We start from the raw sequence: 21,694 nt of genomic DNA, 5'->3' as shown, positions 1-21,694 counted from the left end.
TTGGACTACCCGGATGCTTCTGCATTCACATTTTATTTTCCATTTGGTTTGTCCACGTTTTAAAAAATCAATTCGTTTATAGCACAACAACCAGCTATTCGCGTATTGTTCGCATGCGCTTATTTTGAATCGTTCGTTTGCTTCGCTTTCGGTTTTTCAGTAAAAGTTGCAATCCTCTTGACTACTGCAAGCTGGCACCCTTCTGCGCAGTTTGTTGATGCGACTCAGCCGCAGCCGAGTCTTTTACGTATTTTTCAACCTGTAGAAAAAAATGAGAAGTAATTAATAGGCAAAACGAAGGCAAAGGTGTCTCATCACACGTACCACTTTTCTAACATGGGTATAAGCCTTTGATTCCTCGTCGCCATGGACGTTGTCAAGTTTATAAGGAGGCGCAATGGTGACGGATTTCCAAACTATGATGTTGGGTCCACTCCACGTTACATCTTGAATAGTTTTTGTTATCGCTATGAAGAGCTTTTGGCCGTCTGGTGAAACGCCGGCCTGCAGCGCTTTTACCATCCTCTTTTTCTCCTCGACCTGATTTCGGACCCGCGTATTCAGCCTCTGGAGATTCAGACTCTGCGGAGGGTCGCCACCCGTCGGACTGACCTCTCGCTTTACTTGAACGTCCGACACAAGGGACAGATTCACTATGTGGACATCGTTTAGAGACATTCTGCCACATGACGCCGGGCATTCTGATTACATCCAAAGTTAAGGATAATTAGGAAGAAGTTTTCAGGTGAGAGATGCTGGCAAGTGAGCAGAGATTCTTTCAACTGTTCAAAGATCTTCTTTCACATTTGCCTATTTTTGCAGAATAAAACTTGACTTTGTTTCAAATGAATTGATGCAAGCTTATACATTGCAACCATTGCCGAAATATTATAAGTGTCAATAAAACTTTGAGGTTAGTAAATCGCACAACTGTATTCAAGAAACGCGTTTTCATCGTAATCATGTTGTGCTTCGTGTTGATTTGTCTAAAAAGGTATGCATCAAGCCTAAAAAGCATGACAAGACTGGTAATTTCTATTCAAGACATCCGCATTCACGACAGAAAAATGCAGACGAGAAAAACTTTGAGAGCAGAATTGAATTGACAGTTCAAGTTCCGGCAGAGGTTTAAACGAGTTTTGAGCATTTATTGATACTTAGATTGACATGATACTTATATGGAATGTTTCGGGCAGAATTGGGTGTCGTTTAGGAGAACACTAAGGCGATGGGTTCGTGTTAGACATGGATGAAAAAATCCCATGATCAGTGATGGAATTCAACATGGCGTTGCATGGGGCAAATGCAGTCTAGCAAAGAGGTTATCTCAGTTTATATTCGCCGAATATAGAAAAGGCTGGGTTTGGAATAGCGGCGTAATATTTGTCAGGTTATTTCGTAAAGCCCGAACATTGGAGGGCCGGACAAAAAACGAGCCTCGCGGACGCTTTGAAAGGGGATAAAAATTGGTCTGTTATCTGGGCTGGTCAGTCCGGCGCACGCAAAGATTACGATGACAAACAAACGCGTAGTAACAAAGTGGCGGCGATGTTTTTAGGCAAAAAGGATACTTAGTATGAGCATTTTTGTCTGTGGATCAAAGGCGAGGACTTCACCCTCGATCTCCTTGTTGTAACACGTTTTACATGCCACCGTACTACCGATGCTGAACCAGTCGCTGACGCCAGCCATTTTTCACCACACTCCTAACAAACGTGAATGTGAAACCGTCCCCCTTCACCCCGCCCGCGTTTGCAACCTCAAGTACTTGTCTTCTACACGCACATGCACCGTGGCTGCGATTTAATTCGCTGGCCGAACGCTGCGGCGGCAGAAGCGCGCCGATCCCTGTCCCATTGACTATGAAAAATTCAAGATGGCGTGACGGACTGGCGAATTCGGCGTTCGCTATTGTGCTGCCATCTGTGAGGGCTCGAGTTCCCTGCAACTCACTCGTGTCTGTCAAGTTGCCTACGTCTGTCGGCACGGGGCAATTTGAAACATATTTTGGTAGTCACTTGATCTCTAAATTGCTTCCGAATATTTCACGTTATTCTTAATGAGCTTATCATTTCACAATTGCGATTTATCCATTGTTTATGTTTACAGCTAACGTACTGACATTTTCAATTTTATGCTTTTTTTACTTTTAAATATATCAAACTGTTGTATTTTTCTATCAATTTATCTGACATAGTCAACTTCGCGTATACTTATTATAGACTGAAAAAACGAAAGCTTCCGTAAATATAACAACAACTGCAGTGAAGAGAGGATCACAGAGTATTAGGATACTTTAACTCATCGTCAGCGATTAAACGAATTGTATACAGCTCAGCTGAATCGTGCCAGACACGTGCGACTTAAGTGTACTTAAGATATCGGACAATATAAATACAAGTATATAAGCAAAAATGTGGAAATGTGACCATGACGGTGATTATAATGATTCGTCGAATGCAAACAATAGCATGAGCGTACGCATGCGACACGAACTGCTGTATACCTGTGGTATACGGCGTAACTGTACTTTAACAAAAGCAATGCACAGGTGCAAGACAGACGGGCAGTATCTGCAGGGTAGACAACGTATGTGCATATGAAGGTGTATGCGCATACATGTACATACGAAATAGCGCGGAGCTGTAGTATGAAGCGTGAACTATGACCTGGTATTGGAATATCAATTGTTCTTGGCGCCGCACGGGATATGTATACATACGGCATAGAGCACGTGCCTTTTTAATGTGTCACAGGATCGACGGTACGATCATGCATGACAATGCACGTAATTCTTATCGGCCAGTTTGCATGCTGCAGTTTACATTATCACCACTCAAAAGTCTATCCAGCTCCATCTCCGCGTAGCCTTATGATACCTGCAATCCACGCTCCTTCTGTCATCCGCATGATCTCCGTTACTCACTCTGATATCATGCATGGGTACAGTTATTCGTAGACGTGTCACGGCGAACGACCCGGTTACGCAATAGACCCCCTTGTCACTCAGATCTACCATTTTATATTACGCAAACGGTGCGGTCCAATTCACCAGATTTGACTAAAATAATATAACAGTCTGTGTATTGTTTTATTTTTTTAGCGTCAGAAGGAAGTTTGTTTTTCACGGAGATTATATGCTAAACGAAATCAGCTAAGTCAGAGTAATCACGAACTTGTGAAAAAAGAAATTGGGTACGATTCAATTCAACTTGAATAGAGCAGATATAAAGATATGAATCAAATTAAAGAAACAAAGCTTCATACTTCTTTCACTTACGTTGATTCACTGACCATGAAATATCCATGAGTTACTCTGATTGCAAAATGCTGGCAATGAGACATTAAACAGGAAAACACGTCATGTCTGACTGTGAATAATAAAGTAAATATCAGAAAAAACAAGTATGAAAGGATTAAGAGGAAGGAAAAGGGGGGGAGAAGGAAGAGGGTGTGGATGATTTCGTTTGTCATATTAATCATCCCTCCGATAAAATCTATAATTATCCGTGCATGATACCTGCTGCGATAAACGTCATATTTGCGAGCATTGTACGTTTCCATTCGCAAGCACCGTACAGTATGCACGTTGTAAATCGGCGGATTGATGTACAGTCCGACCCTGTAACAAACGCAAGGAAAAGAATTTTTCGGAGAAGCGCTATACCTACACCCAGACCCGAATTAACCATAAGGCTACAAAGGCTATAGGCTTGGGCCATTGAAATTTTCGGCCTTTCAATTTTCAAATTTAATTTTTCACAATAATACCTAGATTTTTTAAAATTCGGGTAAATCCGATTCCGAAGAATTACCTGCATAACGTTCCAGGACTTGACACACATATGAACAAAACATCGTGAACAGCTAATTTTTTCCCTAGTTGATTACGTTGGCAATGCAGGTTCAGCCTTTAGCGGTCGGCCGGCTAAATTGCAGGCTGAATCTGCATTGACGATGAAATCGACTAGGGAAAAAATTAGCCGTTCGCGATATGTTGTACAAATATTTACGTGTCGAAATAGGTCGTTTTCTCACATGATAGCTCAATGAATACGAATTCAGAATACACGGGCAAGCCTCAAGGGAGGAATACAAAGTTTGAAACACAAAGAATTGAAAGATGATTTTGCCAGCCTTGATGCACGAAAAAAATTAAATATAAATCGACTCAATACTTTATATCGAAATACAAAATGTGTTTCCCTAAAGAATACGATTTTATACAAGCTGTATAACGTAAGAAAAAATATAACGATAAAGACGTTTTTCTTAATCTTAGTCGATTTAATTTCTTGTACTTTTTAAATTTAACCAATAGAACATCTTACAGGACCGACATTCGGCTTTTTTTGTAGAGCAGCCTTAGGAAACGTGCGCCCTTAATCTGGGCCTAACGGGCCCCACCACGCGCTATTTCCCAGATCTCTAGGCTTCGTTTGTCTCTCTCTTTATTTTAATGCGCGACTTTTCAATCAGCTCGGCTGCTCGAATGCTCGGCATTTTGTTAATCTTCAAAAAGTCCACTCATTCAAACGTTAGGATGTGAAATTCAACACTGTGAAAATTTGAATTTTGATATTTTTCTTTCTTTTTAATATTTGAGTGATTGGCCAATAACATCTGTTCCCTTAATTAAGCTTTCACAGTGCCATTTCTCTCTCTCTCTCTGTTTGATCATATTTTCACGCGGGAAATATCATCTGTGGTTCTTGTGCCTAGACAGAAGCTCTGAGCACCTAAGTTTGAGCTTATTTCGTCATTTTCTGCATCAGTAATCTTTAATTATAAGTTGCACACTTCTTTTTTTTTATTTTTTCGTTTCTTCTGTCCGCGCCTCGGTATAACAGCTTTTCTTTTTGTCTCTGTATGAATAAGCGTTCTACCATATGTAATTTTAGAAGGCTCTTTACTGATTAGTTTACTTATATACACACCTTATTCATCCTCGTCTTGCTATTCTATTTTTGTTTTTGATCTTTTATTTTAATAATATAGCTATATATATGATTAATGTAAGCGAATCTGCTCTTGTGTATGTTGCTCATCTTTAAGTATGTATATGCTTGTACCGCTGGATTGCCCTTTGGCCCCACATAGGCTGCGGCATAACAATAAAATGTAATCTAATCTCTCTCACGCTCTCTCTCTCTCTCACATACACACACACACTTAAATTCAAAAAAAAAATTAGTGATCGTATTACAGATTTTTATGTTTAATGTTACGTAATACGTATCAGGGGGGGGAGGGTTTGACTGGATTGTTAGGGGGTTACCTAGAGGAGGAGAAGGGCGGGGGGGGGGGGGGTAGTCATGAAGGACCGATAAAACGTTACGCAATATTTGCACCCTACATTAGATATAACGTGATTTTCATATTTTCAGGTATGATTACACTCCAAATAGCAATCTCTACAAATAGTAATTAAAGGTTAGTACCAAAACAGGTTTCTTAATCTTTAGACTGACGGGAAGTCTAGGTATAGTCTCTGCCTGTGACCGGAACTTCACATTTGTTAGATATAAGATAAAGACACAAGAGACTTTTTTTTGAGACCTTCTAAGGGGAATAGAGTTTTTAAAATGCTGACAGTCCAAAGATTAAATGACTCTGTGGATACAACGTTTATAGATATAACGTTTCCAAAGCGTTCGTTGATTGAAGAAGCTATTGAAAATGGGAAGTGACAGAATCTAAAGAAAAAACAAAATAAAGAAGAGAACAAATAAATAAATTACTTATAACTGAACTGATCTACTCGTCAATGAGTCGCATTTACGTATACAGTGAAATTTTGAAAATGGCCACTACAAGTCGTATACAAAAGTCTTTTCTTAGATTATTATATTATAGGCTTTGTGATCTTATAGTCATGTTCATTAATGGGTTCCCAGTGACTCATTATTTTTTTGGAATCATAACTGGAACGAGTTTCTTTTGTAAGCAAATTTTATGTCCAATGACAGCGACGTAAGTGACAGGAGAATCGAACGATACATTGATCATAGATACATGAAATTTCCATAAAAAAAGAGTTTGTTTCAGTTTTGATTAAAAAAAAAATAGTGGGCTACTGGGAAACCCATTAGAACATTGCTGTGTCTGTGTTTTAAAAATATTGTGTGTTTGGTTTCTAAGGAAAAGTCGCTGTAAGTAGACCGTATTCTCGTATGAACCTATATTATACAGGGTGGTCCATTTAACTCTGCTACCCCAATAACTTGGTTATTATTGATCGTACCGAAAAGTGTCATATGGAAAATTTGTTGCATTTGAAGGGGGAAAATGAGTTTTGGAAGTGAATGTCATCTGAGGTCGTATTTTATAAGATTATAGTGGTCACGATATTTTTTTTTCAAATGGGATTACCTATTTTCTTGCGCGCTACAAGGAAGCTGACATCAAAACGCGTCCAACCATGTGCAACAATATAACCTTCGGCTCTAAAATTCATGATTAAGTAATGAAAGTGGGAATTCAAGGAGAATTAATTGTATCGGCACATTCCATACACATTCCATAAGTGCCCAAAATGTTGTCCATCAACCTGAATACACTTGTCAACCACCAAGTTATTCAGGGTGGCAGAGTTAAATGGACCACCCTGTATGAATATTGTTTTTTTTTTAAGTAAATATAATATGTGTGCATTCTATTTTAAGCTTAATGCATTGAGAAGTGATAACTTGTTGTGTTTTTGGTTTTTGACCTGTAAAGGACCGGCCTGTCTCCTTTTGGAGCCAGCAGATAACTCGAAAACTCCACCGGAAGTGTTGACTACTTATATACATAAATCATACCTCTAAAAAATATCGAATTTCACGGAAAAAATGCTGGCCCTCTAAAGGTTAACTACAAGTCAGCCTAAGTATACCGTGATCTCAATTGTGTACAACAACCTATATTAAATGATAACTATAAAATAACGTCCGAGTTAAACTGCGGGCATAATTCTACTTATCTATCGAAATATTGCTGAAATGTCACATTGAAAGATCGCAGTAACCCGACCTCGGCAGGTTCCATTCCACTGAAATTGAACTGAAGTTACACTTACATTTCACTTTGGTTACACTTAGATTGCACGGTGTAATTAAGAATGTTTTACACTGTATTTTCACTGTAATTGCATTAAAAGCATATCAAAGTTCCACCGAAAAATCACTGAAATAAAATTTTTCTATACGTAATAAGAAGTATGTGTTTATTTTCAACTATATTTTATTGATAATTTTAAATGAAATTTGAAAAAAAAACTGTGAAAACTGAACCTGGGTTGCCAGTGTACTAGTCGCCGACTTTACCCACCGCACCCTTGCTCACCAGGTAACAAATGCCTTTATCCTAGTATGTACCCGGGACGGATTCCCTTTCAATACAACTGACACGAGACCCATCAAATCCCTTAATTAGTCAAATTCGCAAGCATTCGAATTACAATTCAGAGAGATAACAAAGTAGATTTTCTCAGTGTAATTTTGGTAAAACTACAGTGGAAAAATTTCAAAACTAAAGGGAAGAATTGAGTGAAATTTGAGAAATTATCTCTAACATCACTGATCCCAGGATCCGCTGAAAAAAAAACACTTTATTAACACGGTGGGAACGAACCCGCCAGGGAATAAAGTTGGAAGACATTTCAACATTGCTGCAATATGTAGACGACGTTCCATGCAGTATTACAAATGTTGCATGTTACATTGCTGTAATATACTATAATGTTGAATACTAAAGTAACGATTCCGTAAACAAGATGCACAAGAACGGTGAAAAGAGAAACCGTTATACCTTAGGTGCGTATCTTTCAAGCACGTTACTGCCATGGGTGGTGAGGCCTGTCCATTTGCACCCATCAGCGCCACCTACATGGGTATCTGACAAAACTGACGTGTTCATTTCGTGCATGTACACGCCACACACTTAGCTTATAATGAATGTATGTTACATACCGAACATACAACAATGAATTGAACACAACGAAGCGAATAACGACAAATCGTCTTATTGCATCGTCGGTTTCATATTTGTTTATGTTCGCGGATTGCATACAGTAGATGCTTCCATAACTAGACCGTTTCAGTTTTTCCCTCATTGCCATGCCGACCAGTTCCCATAACTCAAGTTCCCATGGTTTGTCCCCACTCCATAGGTCGATCGACGCACACATTGTAACAAGGTTTACACAGGACAGCGTAACTTCGGTGATCTTCTTCTTCATTTTTCTATTGGCTATCGCCAAAAAGGTCAGTGCCGAGTGTGATAAAATTACGCAGGAAATGTAACGTTCTGGTAATGTCCATGCGCAAGCGTGTCCTATGGATACGAAAGTGGGAGAATAAGTTGTAAGTCAAGTTATGATAATGTTCACCGTCCCGACGAGTCAAGTTATTGAAGCGTCTACTGTATTCAGCAGCGTCTGAACGCAATTCATCATCTGATGCGTGCAAATGAGGGAGATTAAATTCTGTGAGTAATATAAATAAAATTCGAAATTACAACAGGGTGCATTGTGACAGTTGATCGTTCGTTTATGAAGAGAGGAACTGGTAGTCTCGCGTGGTGAAAGTCAATTCTGCATTACGGACAATTCGCCTTACGTTAGTCCCAGCATCGGTATTCAGGATCGTTGCACCATGGAGGCTGCGATTGCTCTCACTGAGGTGAGGTATAAGAAGTTCAATTATTTTTCTCAATCACGAAGGGTCATTACAAGTTCTCACTGATTACACAAGGCTATAAATTTTTTACGAGAAAATGATAAATTAACAAGTTAGCGCATTTCCAATATATATAGGTGCGCTGAATACAATGGCGTTGTCCATTTTTTTCCATCACTTCAGGATTTCGAGATATTTCGATGGAAAAATGGTACATTCAGCGAAAATTGCACTTTTTGACTCGTATTATCTCTGAAACAGCTTTATAAAGTACGGTGAAAGAAATGTATGTATTGTGCTTTATAGATTGACATACATTTTTAAAATTTTATCACGCCTGTAATTTTTTTCACTTTAATTTATGAAGCGGTTTGGGAGATAATACGAGTCAAATCTGCTATTTCTATCAGAAATGACTTTTTTGATCGGAATATTTCGTATTTGGCGCATCAAAATACGTCGGAAATCCAGTAGATCATTTATTTAGCATTTTACCACCAGATTTTTATAGCTCTGTGTTATTGTTTCAACTTACTTTGAGTATTTCGAATTTTCAGGGAGATGGGCAACCCAAAAACTGCAACAGGCGATTCACGAGGGAAACTTTTCACCAGGTTGGTCAAACTTACAACCACGAATCCAAATTTCGCTCTTTTTCAAAACTGGTTTTTTATCGCATCATATATCACTCGTTGAAATCAGAAATACTTTGAGTTACCAAATCAAATACCAGTGGCGGATGTGCCATTTTGATTCTTCCATATTCTTTTCGTCTCGCATCACTTTTCATTTTTTTAAGTAACTCGTCGATTCAACGGTTGAAATTAACACAATTTGCAGTTCATGTGTAAATGCAATCGCGATTTGAATGTCGACGTGTTTTTTAGATGGCTAAAAACTTTTTATGACACATATCACACATCTATACAAATTCATATCATACATATAACAGGAATCTACGTAAGTGCAACGGCAAAGAGATATTTATTCTCGTACTAAATTGCTTTATCTAGCCGATGTCAGCTTGTATAATGTTACTTGAATGTTTACAATTTAGAGCTCCAATAGCTTTCAGCGATAAGACGAGAAATTTATTCGCAAACACGAATCTCCATTCAGCGATTTCCCAATGCTCTTTGCGCAAATCACTCTTCCATTACTTTATTTTTCTTTTTTGCCTTATTACGGAAAAACAAGACTTCGTGCTACCTTATCTCGCCGTACAAAGAACGGTTGTTTACATCTCGTAATGACGGCCGTCTACTATTATAAACCGTGTATTGTACGCTGTTGACTAATTGCATACGTCAAAATCAACAAATAGCAGTAATTTAGATAACAATTGTAAGAAAATCCATGCAATAAATATAAATAAAACAAAGCTTACGTTTGGTGAACCGACATTTTGAAAGCAAAATTGCATAATATTGAAATTCAATATTACGATTTGTTCAAATCGTTCGTTCAATTCAAATTGAAAACCATGTAACAACTGGAAATTTCATAGAAACTATGGTATCAAATAGACGCGATCAATTCCAATAGAGAGACAGATGTGTGAATGTGTCTGTCGGATTATTCCTATTAATTTTTATCGAGAAAGAGGCCTTCTCTCGTGGGTCACTAGCGCGCTGTAACAGTATTCCGTCATTGTGTTGGTGATTTTGCGATCACGACGCAGATATATGTGCACTTCGCACGGTACACCCTACACGCGAATTGCAGGAATAGAAATGCATAATATTTTACTCAGACTGCATCGGGTTAGACATTTTTTCACCCAGATTGTGTTGTATGGCGGCACGTTTACGTAACCCGCGTCGACGGCGTCGGTGATGGTGGTGGTGGTGCCGGCAATATTCGTATGCAGTGCATCCAATATATTAGAATAGCATGTATCGTTAGATCCTGAGATAATTGACCAGCCCTTGACACGACCGGCAATCTTCGCGCGCGTTTCTTAAGGAATTCTAAAAACGCTAATTGAGAAGGCGACGCCGCGATGGTCATGTTATAACCCATTTTTAATCGGAGCCATTACCCTCCAGGTGCTGGCTTGCTTGATCGCGAACACTTCCGTTCTCGGACCTGCAATGGGAGTCGGATACAGCGCCGTTGCCCTCGAACCACTCGGCTCACCCCAAAGCGAGATTCCGGTTACCGAAGATCAGCTGTCTTGGTTTGGTCAGTTCAAGTTTTTTGCTAACCAAACATGATTCGACCATGTCTCTAGTCTTTCACAGACTCCGAAAGGCTCCAGAGACTATCGTAAGACACTTTAAAAGCTTCCATAGAGACTTTCCAGAAGATTTTCTGAACTGGTCTTTCCGACTTGAGCTCTTGACAAGGTTCTCCAAAAGTGTATCCGATGTTCCACTTGAACTCTTCAAGATGCCAAAGACCTTTTCAGGAAATTGATTCGGCCTCTGGAAGCCTGTGTTTATCCAATCTAAGCCAGTCCGATTTTATTTCATTTAGCAAGTGTGACGGCGATCGCTACACCAATTGGATGCATACTGTCCGGCCTGGCAATGCACCGAAGTCGAAGATTCGGAATAATGACAACATCTTTCGTGTCGTTGGTTGGCTGGCTCGTGATCTATTTCTCTCCAGGTTTCGGCTGTATCCTAACCGGAAGAGCGATATGCGGTGTGGCGGTGGGCCTGGCTTCGGCACCGTCGACGATTTATGCAGCCGAAGTTGCAGCCCCTAAGCTACGGGGAATCGTTGTGACCTGGACTAGCGTATCGATCGCGATTGGCGTCCTTATCGTTTACGTACTTGGATACTTCTGCAAGGTGAGGAATTCTCGATTAGAAAACATTCGCCAACGCAATCGAGTGAGTCGTACTGTCGATACGAGCAATTCTTCGCTTCACCTTAACGGTCAGCTGATCGAACAGTCGGCCGCCATTTCGGATTCATAAACGACGCGAACGTCAGCTTTAACGTTTTTTGTTTCAGGAAAACTGGCGACTCGTGGCGTTGCTGTGCGGTATGTTTGCGGTGTGTTCCCTGGTCCTGACATTCCTCTTCATGCCGGAATCCCCGGCGTTCCTGAAGGCTTCCGGGCGTTCGGAAGCAGCGGAGAATTCATTGCGGCGTTTGAACGGCGTACGAAAAGACAAAAAGACGCCGGAACACCTCCTCGAGGAGCTATTGAAATCCAGAAAAAGCGTCGATGATACGGTCCAGCACGTTTCGGGAATTGGCAGCATATTCACGCCCGAGAATCTCAAGCCGTTTTTCATCATGGTTGGCTACTTCTTCTTCCAACAGTTCTCAGGCACCTTCGTCGTCATTTATTACGCGGTCAACTTCGCCCAGGAGACTGGGATCCAGATTGACGCGAAGCTGATGGCCATCTTTATCGGGATAGCCCGAGTCCTGGGGACAATTTTCGTTTCATGGCTGTCCATGAGGTTCGGTCGGAGGATACCGTCAGTGGGATCCGGGGCGGGGATGACGCTCTTCATGGGGATACTGTCGGTCTACTCATGGGCTTCGAGTCACGGTTTCGAGATTCGGGACGGAGGAGTGATACCCGCGATCTCGATCGTGATGTACATACTGACGAGCACTATGGGGTTCTTGGTCCTGCCATTTGCAATGATCGGTGAGATCTATCCGGCCCGATTCAAGGATATACTGTCGGGACTGACGACCTGCCTGGCCTACGTCTTCAGCTTTATGGTGCTCAAGGCGTACCCCGAAATGCTAAAGTCGATCGACAAGCACGGCGTCTTCATGTTCTACACAGCTTTCTCACTGTTTGGAACAATTTTCGTTGCTGTTTTCTTACCCGAGACAAAGGGCAAGACTCTTCAGGAAATCGAAGAGTCTTACAAGAACAATAAAAGGGCGAGAACTGTCAGTGGCAAAACGAAAACTACAGGCTGCAGTGATGAAAACGGTGATAAGGACATCCAGCTTAAGATTATTACAAGCAAGGATCAACCTCTTGATAATCCAACAGATAAAGTTTAACATTACGAAAGTAGTTAGTATAAATTGCGTAATTGTTTTGTAACACAGTTACCACTATCGGTTGTTTTTGCCAAAAGCTCGTTCTAGTTATCATTCTCTTTTCGCAATACTGTGCATTGCGATATTTTAATATTCGTGTCAGACTGCGTTATCAAGACCCCCCAAGAACCACTAAAGAAGATTATCCATACGACATTACGTATCGATTGCGAAATGAACATTGTATTATACAGCTTTGTCGCAAGTTATATAACTATACAAACTGTCTTAAGCAAACAACAAAATTGAATGAAGAGTGCGTAGGTTAAAGACGATACAGTCGATTAAGTTTTGCTCCAAAACTCTTGAAGATTTAGGTTTACTCAATTTCTTGGTTTTGTTTGATTTGTTTTTTTTTTTTTTTTTTTATTAAAATCTTAAATAATAAATTAACAAAAGGGGTAACAATCACAATAATTAAATAACAAACACAACACGTAACGTGACAACAGAAGAAAATAAAAATAAAGAAGAATTGAAGAGGCAAAAATAGGAAAAAACATTGATGATAATAATATTAGTGATAGCAATAATAATAATAATAATAATAATTATGATTATGATGATGATGATGATGTTGATGTTGATAATAATAATATAATAATTGAAATATAAGAATAAAAATAGCAATACAAGATTGACGGTACTGATAATAAAAAATAACAGTAATAGCGGTAATAATCATAAAATTAATAAATAACAAAATGATGAAGTACAATAATAATCGAAATAGAAGTACTATCATGGTAATGAAAGAAATGACGATGACGATGGTAATAATAATAACAACAATAATGATGATAGAAATGACGATGATTGTGTAAGAATAACAATATTTATCGCTATACATAAGTGTAGGTAACATTAATAATGAAAAGACTGAGTTACCTCGATTCAGACCTCGAAACAGTGATAATACATTTTGCGTAATAATCACGGTGTACAACATATCGCACGCACTATGTTCATGTTTGTTGTTCAAGTGTATTATATACAATAATGAAAATCGCCGAATCGAATAATTGGGTGACTGCGTATTTTGTTTATTTCCTTAATAAACCTACATAGAAAAGAGAGAGACAAAGAGGGAGAGAGACAGCGAGAGAGAGAGAGAAAAAGAGAGAAAGAGAGAGAAACCATTGCTAGAATAACGCTCTACATCTAATCGGAAATTGCATCTCTAATAAACCTCTTTGAACGTTTTACGATTTCGTTCTCGAGGATACTGCAAAATGATCGATCGTATAACAACAGAGTAGAAACTATATCGATATTTTGTATGTACAAAACGAAAGGGCTTTTTTTGTTCTTCCCTTGTGATAATAACGCTACCTTTCTACCTTGACACGTATACGAGTATATATCGTATACACATACTGTACGTATAATATGTATATATTATATATATATATATATATATATATATATATATATATATATATGGATCTCGTTTAAACATATACGTATATATGTATTATTAAATGACTAATAATGTCAGTAGAGCTTGAAACCTAAACGAGTATAGGTGCAATCTTATTCCGTTCATATAACTTTTCTCTAATCAATCCTATCATCCCCAATTCTTTCGGGTAATGAAAAGAAACAATCCAGTAAAAGTTATCTCCGCTGGAACCGGAAGTTGAAAGAGTTCTCGGGTAGCGCTAAGTTGCCGATCGGCACCTTGTACACCTCGCCGTCGACCGGCAATATGGTAAAGTTTTTCAATATCGTCGCTAATATTGAAAAACTGAGATACTGTACCATCTTGTAACCCATACATGATCTCCTGCCACCACCGAATGGTAGAAAATGCTCAGGCTTTGATATCCTGCCATTCACAACGAACCTCTCGGGCTTAAACTCGGTTGGTTCAGTCCAAAGTTCCGGGGACATGTTGAGGTCGTAGTTGTTGAGGAATATCAGCGAGCCCTTCTCGACTCTGTACCCTGTAACGAGAAAAAAACGAAAACGTTCAGTAAATGGATCGGTACCGATCTTCTAAGGACGGTCAGTTCTCAGTTAATTCAACGATTACTTACCGGCTACTGAGCTCTCCTGGTTTGCAACGTGAGGAACTATCGGACTAGTGATCATCCTGATTGCCTCCAGGACTATGGACTCGGTGTACGGCATAGAACCACGATGCTTAAGTCCAACCGATTGGCATTCATCCACGGTGCCTACGGCGTCGATCTCGGCCTGAGCCCTCAGCTGGACTTTCGGATTGGCTACGAGGTAGCCGAGTACCTTTACGAGGAGATTACCAACGGCCGAATGCCCCCCGACGATGTCCTCAAGGGCGAATAACGCGGTGTCCCAGGACATCTTAGGCTCGGCGAAGGACCTCACGTGGTTAACGAGGCAGTCAACGTAGTCGTTTTCCGGCACAACATCGGTCCAGGACTCGAGCCTGTCCTCAATCACCTCGCTCTCGACGAATTGCCTGATCTTATGACTCCAGTTGGCCATTCTGGCCATATTTCGTTGGTGTAGAGGCATCAGGAAGGGCATGAAGTCGGCCGCATAACCCTGGTTTACCTCGTAGAACACTTTGTCGAAGTTCTCTATCATCCCACGGAATTCCGAATGGTCCAGGTCGAATCTCTTCGAGCAGAAGTAGTTGGTAAATATGTTAGCGCAGGTGTGAAGGATCAGCGGCTTTGCAGCCACAGCACCGGAGCCCCGAGAACTCTCGATGTTCAGGTACTCAACCAAGCCCTCAACCTCCTGTCCGATGATGGAATTAAGCTGGTCGTACTTGGCAGTGAACGCCCTGGGAAAGGTGTGCGCCCTGAGGGTCTCCCTCCGGGACTTCTGGACCTCGGACCAGTCGCAGAAGGCAAGCGCTGGAAATGGCGAAGAGGGGAAAAAATTGGTTAGACTTCTGTAAGGGGGGTGGGGGGGAGGGCAGGACGTAACCAACATGTAATAGTGAATTATCAGGTTGTCGATGAGGGGCAAAGAGAGAACCAGACAAGTAGCTGGAGCCTCATCCGGTTTTTCCTTATAATGTACATACTCGCGGTGATTTGATTTTTAGTTTTGTTTTGAACCTCCTCAAGTACACGAACCATCTGCAAAAAAGATCCCCCCCTTCCCTTTCTCTCTCTCTCTCTCTCTCTCTCTCTCTCTCTCTCTCTCTCTCTCTCTTCGTGCATACATCAGTGTACGAAAGCATCGCAGCATCCTTACACCCAGAGACCGCAAGTGTTTGTTTACACTCGAAGGCTCACGTCGGTGACCCTGACCGTCCGACCGAGCCTTCGCATTATCCTCCAGGCTATAAAACGGAGAGCCGGTAAATCCGGATGTCGGACGCTGTCGAGACTTTTCACGACAGTCCGCGGTTCTTGAGGAGTAATCAGAAGCCGAGGTAGCCCATCGCGGAAACAAAGATAGCATAGATATTTTAAAAAAAATTCATGCTTACAGTTTTCCTTGTCCCCACAGAATAGCTGGTGGTATCTTGCGAAGTTTGGTCTCGAGTCGAACTGCGCCCCCTTAGTGATCAGGACTTCCTTAATGTTCTCCAGGCCATTCACCACGACGCAAGGAACCGATCCCATTCTCAATTTTATTATCTGGCTGTCGTAGATCCTCGCTAGGTCGGCGAACGCCTTGTAGGGCACGTCGTAGCGTCCCAGAATGTGGAGGGAGCCAAGGATCGGCCAGGGTTTTGGTCCTGGTGGCTCGGGAAGCAGCGGCGTTTCCGTGTCTACGATGCTCTTCACGGGTTTTCGGGATCGCAGGTAGTCTAAGAATACCAGGATTACAGCAACCATGGTGATGGTGATGAGGAAGTAGGTTGTTGTGCTGAACGCTAGAGCGGGCATCTTCTCTCCTGTAAGATTTCCTTTTTCTCCTCTACGAAATTTCCCACGTCAACGGCACTTGGTGTCTGTATCTTCGATAAAAAGATATCGAAGGATCGAAGATGGTTTTCACACTGTTTCACGTTTTAGATACTTGTTACCGGTTTCTCTCTCGTCGCTAATTACCGCAAAACGTGCAGGGAGAATAAACGATAACGAGGAAAAATGGCAAACAAGCAAAGGAATCTATGATCGAGACGATTAAAGGATTTGTATTTTGTATGAATCGCGAGGACTCGAGATATGATCAATAGTAGCTGCAGCGCCGGATAATGGACTTGTCAATTTTAAACTGGTTTATTTCCTTGCAATATTTTACTCTCAAGTCAATATCTACGTAGATTGATTAAAATGGAATTAATAGCGATGCTCTAGGTATATTTGGCTCCCGGTATTTTGGCTTGTGGCACGCGTCTACTATTGTCCGTTAACCGTTTGCCGATCTGACTCGGTCTGGGGATCGAAGCTTGCCCGGCGATCTTATATAGCGGCGTAATGTAGTCAGCACATTTGCTCAAACCCCATACATATGGATTCGTCGACGTCGTCGTCGAAGTTGAAGTCGAAGTCTACCGGGAGACGAATTTCAAGATATAATACCCAGGGGCCCCTTACCCTCCCCCGGCGGACCCAACCCGACTCGATCGTGACTTCGGGCTCTCCTAAGACGCTCGTTTTTTGCCCCTTTAAGCCCGGTCGCATCCCCCACCCCCTTTTTTCCCTCTCATCTCCTCTCCCCAAGCTGTATGCGGTGGTACCAGTTTCCGAGCTGGAGATGCACTTCGAGCTCCCGGAGCAGCTCGCTACGTCACACCTCCAATTAAAGCTATAATACGAGTATAGTCACTAATACGATCGGCGAAGAAGCCTCTTCGCTGGTTAAATTACCTCAAACTCGTTCCTGACTCTCCTATGCTCTTACTGCCTATCTGCCATTTGCTCACTTGCTTACAATGTTAGCCACTGCGGCAGATCATTTGACGATGAAATTTTCTTTTCACGAAGTGACATGGTGCTCGAAATTTCCTTCATGAGTCGCTCCAAGTCTGATGGTATAACTACTGTGTCATTGAACTCGTTGCATTGGCGTGTTATACAAATTCCATGTTCATTTGCGACATTGCAAAGACATATAATTTAAAAAACAAATGCAATGGTGAAAGCTTGTGCAAAACTAGTCGTCCCATAAAAATAGAATAACTTGATAGAATTACTAATGCATCAATCGAATAGCGCACGCTTGTACAGTAATTTGCAATTTTTCGCAAGTTCCGCAGTTGAGTTATACTGCGCCTCGAAATCCGAATAGCAATAAAATGATTAACGCGTGCATTAAAAATGGTGACAATTCACTACGTCCAATAGCTAACAAAACGAAGAATTTCAGTGTCAGCAAGTATACCTATTATACTCAAGGGGAAAATTTGCCATTGACAAAACGAGACATTTCCTTCCATTCGCCGACGCAGCACTGCATAGAATGGATATAGCGCATGATGCGTGAATTCATAAATGGTAATATCAACGTGACTTTTCACTACGGGATGCAACGATACCTAGCTAATCCTGAATCTCGGCTTCTTTCCACTTGCTCTTACTTCTCCTCCCTTCCGATTAACATTCATACCGCGACGCGGATGGGTATACAGGGTGATGTAAAATCTGTAGCCTCGGTTCCTTCGAAGAAACCAGAAACACTTTCCGCACTTTCTTTACGAATGGATGCGTGGTCGGCTATTTCGGATTGCCGTTTCCTTAAACGGTCGTTTCTAGCAATTCGCAGAAGAAGTCATACGCATCCGCCAAAGCCTTGAACGTGCATTGCGGTGTGCATAGCTTGCCAATTCAGCAACACCCTGTGTGTGTTCATACGTATCTCCTTTTCTCTCTCTCTCTCTCTTTCTCTCTCTGTTTCCTTCTTCTCCTCTCCTCGCGGATTAGATGTATCTATAATGTACAAATACGGTAAGCGCGTAGCTCCATTCTTGGTCTCCTCCTCGCTTAGGTTTTAATATACTCCTGTTTGTCAAAGAGCAGACATATAGGTGTGTAACGGATATAGGTATAGGCAGGTTCTCACACGGGGTATTTATCATCGTCCTGCCATGAAGCAGATATACCCTCGAAGCGACTCGGTTCTTCAGACGACCGATCAATCGGCTCCAGTTTTCTCTTACCGACATTGACGTAATGTCGCGTCTAATGGGAAACGATTTACCGTTCTCAGATTATCTCTGACCACAGTAAAACACGGGCAGATCGATTGTGCTACTGCGTTATGTTTTCAAATTTTTTTTCTCCAAGACCTATTAACCCACTAACAGATCGCGATCATTGTTGTTTACGTGTATTGCACGTCATCTTCTCGGCGAACGCGAGACGTCATCACCGTTTGTCACGTAGTCCGAGGTGAAAATTACCATAAATCGTGACAACATCTCACCTGATTGAGGAAAATACTTCCTGCCTGAATTTGGTATCGTGGATTCCAAGTGGTAACAAAAGCGAAAAGTCCAGGCACGGACAAGAAGAATCAAAAAAATATGAAGAAGACGACAAACGGCGAGTTACCGGGGTAGTATAAACCCGAAGCATGTTCCAACGGAAAAACTGAATTCATTTCCGGTCCAGGGGACGATCAAAAAAGCATGGCTGGAGGTTGCAAGAACTTCTCTACTTCGCTGTGTTGCGAAATTGCCACACACGTGACGTGCAAGTTCATTCAAACCTCTTGGTTGTAGAGCGCAGCTATAGACGTCTTTCAACCTCAACGACGACTCTTGGAGCATCTTCTAAAATGGTTGTCCTTCTCCCGATGAAGCAGTTCCCGAATGAGCATTAACCACCGGATCCAACATGGTTTGAGCCATAGTTCTCAGAATCCCTGCCCGTTTTCGGGGTACCTGGAGACCAAGAGAAGGCTGTGACTGATGGTTTCAAGATCACGGATCAGGTTCGGGGACGCAGACAAATGCGAGGAGCTCATCGGGCGGCGGTCACCGTTTTCGTGCTCCACATGTGTCCGCGTAAACGCCTCGGCTCATAGGTATACCGAGCACCAACACAGAGGCCGGTCTCGGAGGCAGACGGCTTGGCCGGTTGACGGTGCTGAGGACAGCCTGAGAGAAGCACCGAGGAGAGAAGGAGCGGGGCTTGCGGGGCCGAACAAGACGGTATCCGGTACAGCCGCTGGACCCAACGTATAATAGTATGCCAGACGCGAAGGCCTCGTACCAAAATCAAGGTTGCTTCCATTAGCAATGAACACAGGTACCTCGCGTATTATCTCTTACCAGCTCGCGACGTCGTCGACGGGGAGGCGAGGGGAGGACAGATTGGTCTTATCTCCTATCTATCCTCACCGACTGAGTGATCTCTTTGCTATATAGCTCGACAGTAGGGCCGTCTAGTTCGCCATTTGTTACGAATTCGCAATCGACTAGCAATCGTTCGCCCCACCCTCACCGGAAGGCGGACGAAGGATTGGACGAGCTGAGGTGTTGTTATCGGTACGATGGACTCCAAGAGAATATCCGCGCGGGATTCCTTTTCTACGAAGCTTCTCGGAACGCGTAACTACGTTCGACTATTTATCGTAGATACACGCTGATCTGCAAGCGCGACCTCGTGTCCGGAGTATTTTTACAACCAACCAAGGCTTTCGCTTCTTAACTCCTCATCATCTGTTCTCTTCTCTTTACTATGCCTTCTTCTTATCGCCATCACACACGGACACACACGTGCCGCGTGTGGGCATGTATTCACACATCTCAGAGTCATCTTCAATGGCTCCCAAACGATTACCGATCAAAGATATCGAGGAGCGGTGAAGAAAATAAAAGGTGTCAAATCGTACGGGGTGGCTGGACTCTGGGTCAAAAGTTAAGAGCAATTTTGTTGCAGATACGATTTCCGAAGACAATGCTGTATGCAGAAAATAAGATGAGGTAGAGGTGAGACGCCGAGGTGAGAGCAGGATCAAATTTAACGGTTGAATTAAATTTCGTTGCCGATACCTGATACCCAACGTATTCCCGAATCACATATATATGATATATAGTCCGTATTCTTGAACGTATAACGTGGTGCATGCGCGGGTGTAGCTATATAAGTCCGTAGCATGCAATTCAGATGTGCCGAACGGCCGTCCGGCCGAAACGGTCGAGGCTTTGCGAGTGCGTGGGCAGGAATTGTGCACGTACGTAAAATATCGCTTATGTGTATTGCAGATATATGTAGGCGTGTAAGTAGCGTCTTCTTACTTATGTACATTTATTTCCCACCCGCGTAAATCGGTGTTTCCTCGGTGCTCCCGGAGAGTATTGATAATCTATGTGAAACTATAATATTCAGATCGGCAGGGGCACCTTCGAGACAGAAATAAGATCGCGTGAAAATATTTATTTCGCCAAGTTCCGCGGATGGTAGGTATAGGTACGCAAATTCATTGTACGAGGTTTGTTAGTATATCATATGTGTACCTGCATCGTCCAGACTTCTCGTAACCGTGAGGACAAATTCGGCGACCTTTTTCGCCCGGTAAGTCCTTGGAGAGATCCGTATTTGAGACGGAATGTTTGTCACTTTTTCGGTGTTTAGGCAGATGCACCGCAGTGTCACATTATTATACATCTGACTCCCAAATACAAAACTCGGTGCTGCACAAAGCTGGATGAAAAATCACCGGTGATAAACGACGGGCTGACCGAATGTTTTCGAATATATTTTCTTTTTAGTGTACATGTATATGTATACACGTGCCCACCTATGATCGTATGCGAGGATCCAAGTATGAAGAGATCGAACCGTCGTTTCCACCGAAACCGAAAAAGCGACGCCCTTGTTGCAAGTCATCGGGTTCCGCATAATCAGAGTATAATATTTTCACCATTAGGTCGATAGGACATCCCTGACCGGATCCCCGACGACTGATTATCATTCGAAAGAACCTCCTCTGAGTCCCACTGTTGCTACTGATTAATTCATCACTTTCACGAGCCCTCGAATGTCGCAGAGAAAGCTTGATACCTGGAAGAGAAATGCATAGGAAAGGAAGAACGGAAGGGTAAAGTCTCTCCTAGATCCAGTGTGTCTTCACAAATGTTGGGAGACATCTTTTCAAGGTTACAGTATCTT

At 42.0% G+C, this 21,694-nt stretch overlaps 3 protein-coding genes across 3 annotated transcripts; 1 reads left to right on the top strand and 2 right to left on the bottom strand.

Annotated features, from left to right (window-relative positions):
- Window positions 1-159: 159 nt before the first annotated feature.
- LOC124409714 (protein LSM12 homolog A) lies at window positions 160-1,817 on the bottom strand. Its single transcript, XM_046887499.1, has 3 exons — window positions 1,572-1,817; window positions 325-701; window positions 160-259 (listed from the first exon to the last, which is right to left on the bottom strand). Exons 1-3 carry the CDS (start codon window positions 1,690-1,692, stop codon window positions 182-184), a joined length of 576 nt encoding a protein of 191 aa, XP_046743455.1. The 5' UTR covers window positions 1,693-1,817; the 3' UTR covers window positions 160-181.
- Window positions 1,818-8,229: 6,412 nt separating this feature from the next.
- LOC124409712 (facilitated trehalose transporter Tret1-2 homolog) lies at window positions 8,230-13,125 on the top strand. The gene is made up of 5 exons (XM_046887497.1): window positions 8,230-8,663; window positions 9,218-9,274; window positions 10,709-10,844; window positions 11,139-11,458; window positions 11,625-13,125. Exons 1-5 carry the CDS (start codon window positions 8,637-8,639, stop codon window positions 12,645-12,647), a joined length of 1,563 nt encoding a protein of 520 aa, XP_046743453.1. The 5' UTR covers window positions 8,230-8,636; the 3' UTR covers window positions 12,648-13,125.
- A 531-nt stretch (window positions 13,126-13,656) lies between these two features.
- On the bottom strand, window positions 13,657-17,025 carry LOC124409713 (cytochrome P450 307a1-like). The gene is made up of 3 exons (XM_046887498.1): window positions 16,117-17,025; window positions 14,726-15,532; window positions 13,657-14,632 (listed from the first exon to the last, which is right to left on the bottom strand). Exons 1-3 carry the CDS (start codon window positions 16,517-16,519, stop codon window positions 14,304-14,306), a joined length of 1,539 nt encoding a protein of 512 aa, XP_046743454.1. The 5' UTR covers window positions 16,520-17,025; the 3' UTR covers window positions 13,657-14,303.
- Window positions 17,026-21,694: the final 4,669 nt, after the last annotated feature.

The sequence above is a fragment of the Diprion similis genome, chromosome 8, assembly GCF_021155765.1.
Source record: "Diprion similis isolate iyDipSimi1 chromosome 8, iyDipSimi1.1, whole genome shotgun sequence".
In the NCBI taxonomy this organism is placed as follows: Eukaryota; Metazoa; Arthropoda; class Insecta; order Hymenoptera; family Diprionidae; genus Diprion; species Diprion similis.
The sequence above is the reverse complement of the archived record's forward strand: the minus strand, read 5'-3'. Positions and strand labels throughout refer to the sequence as shown.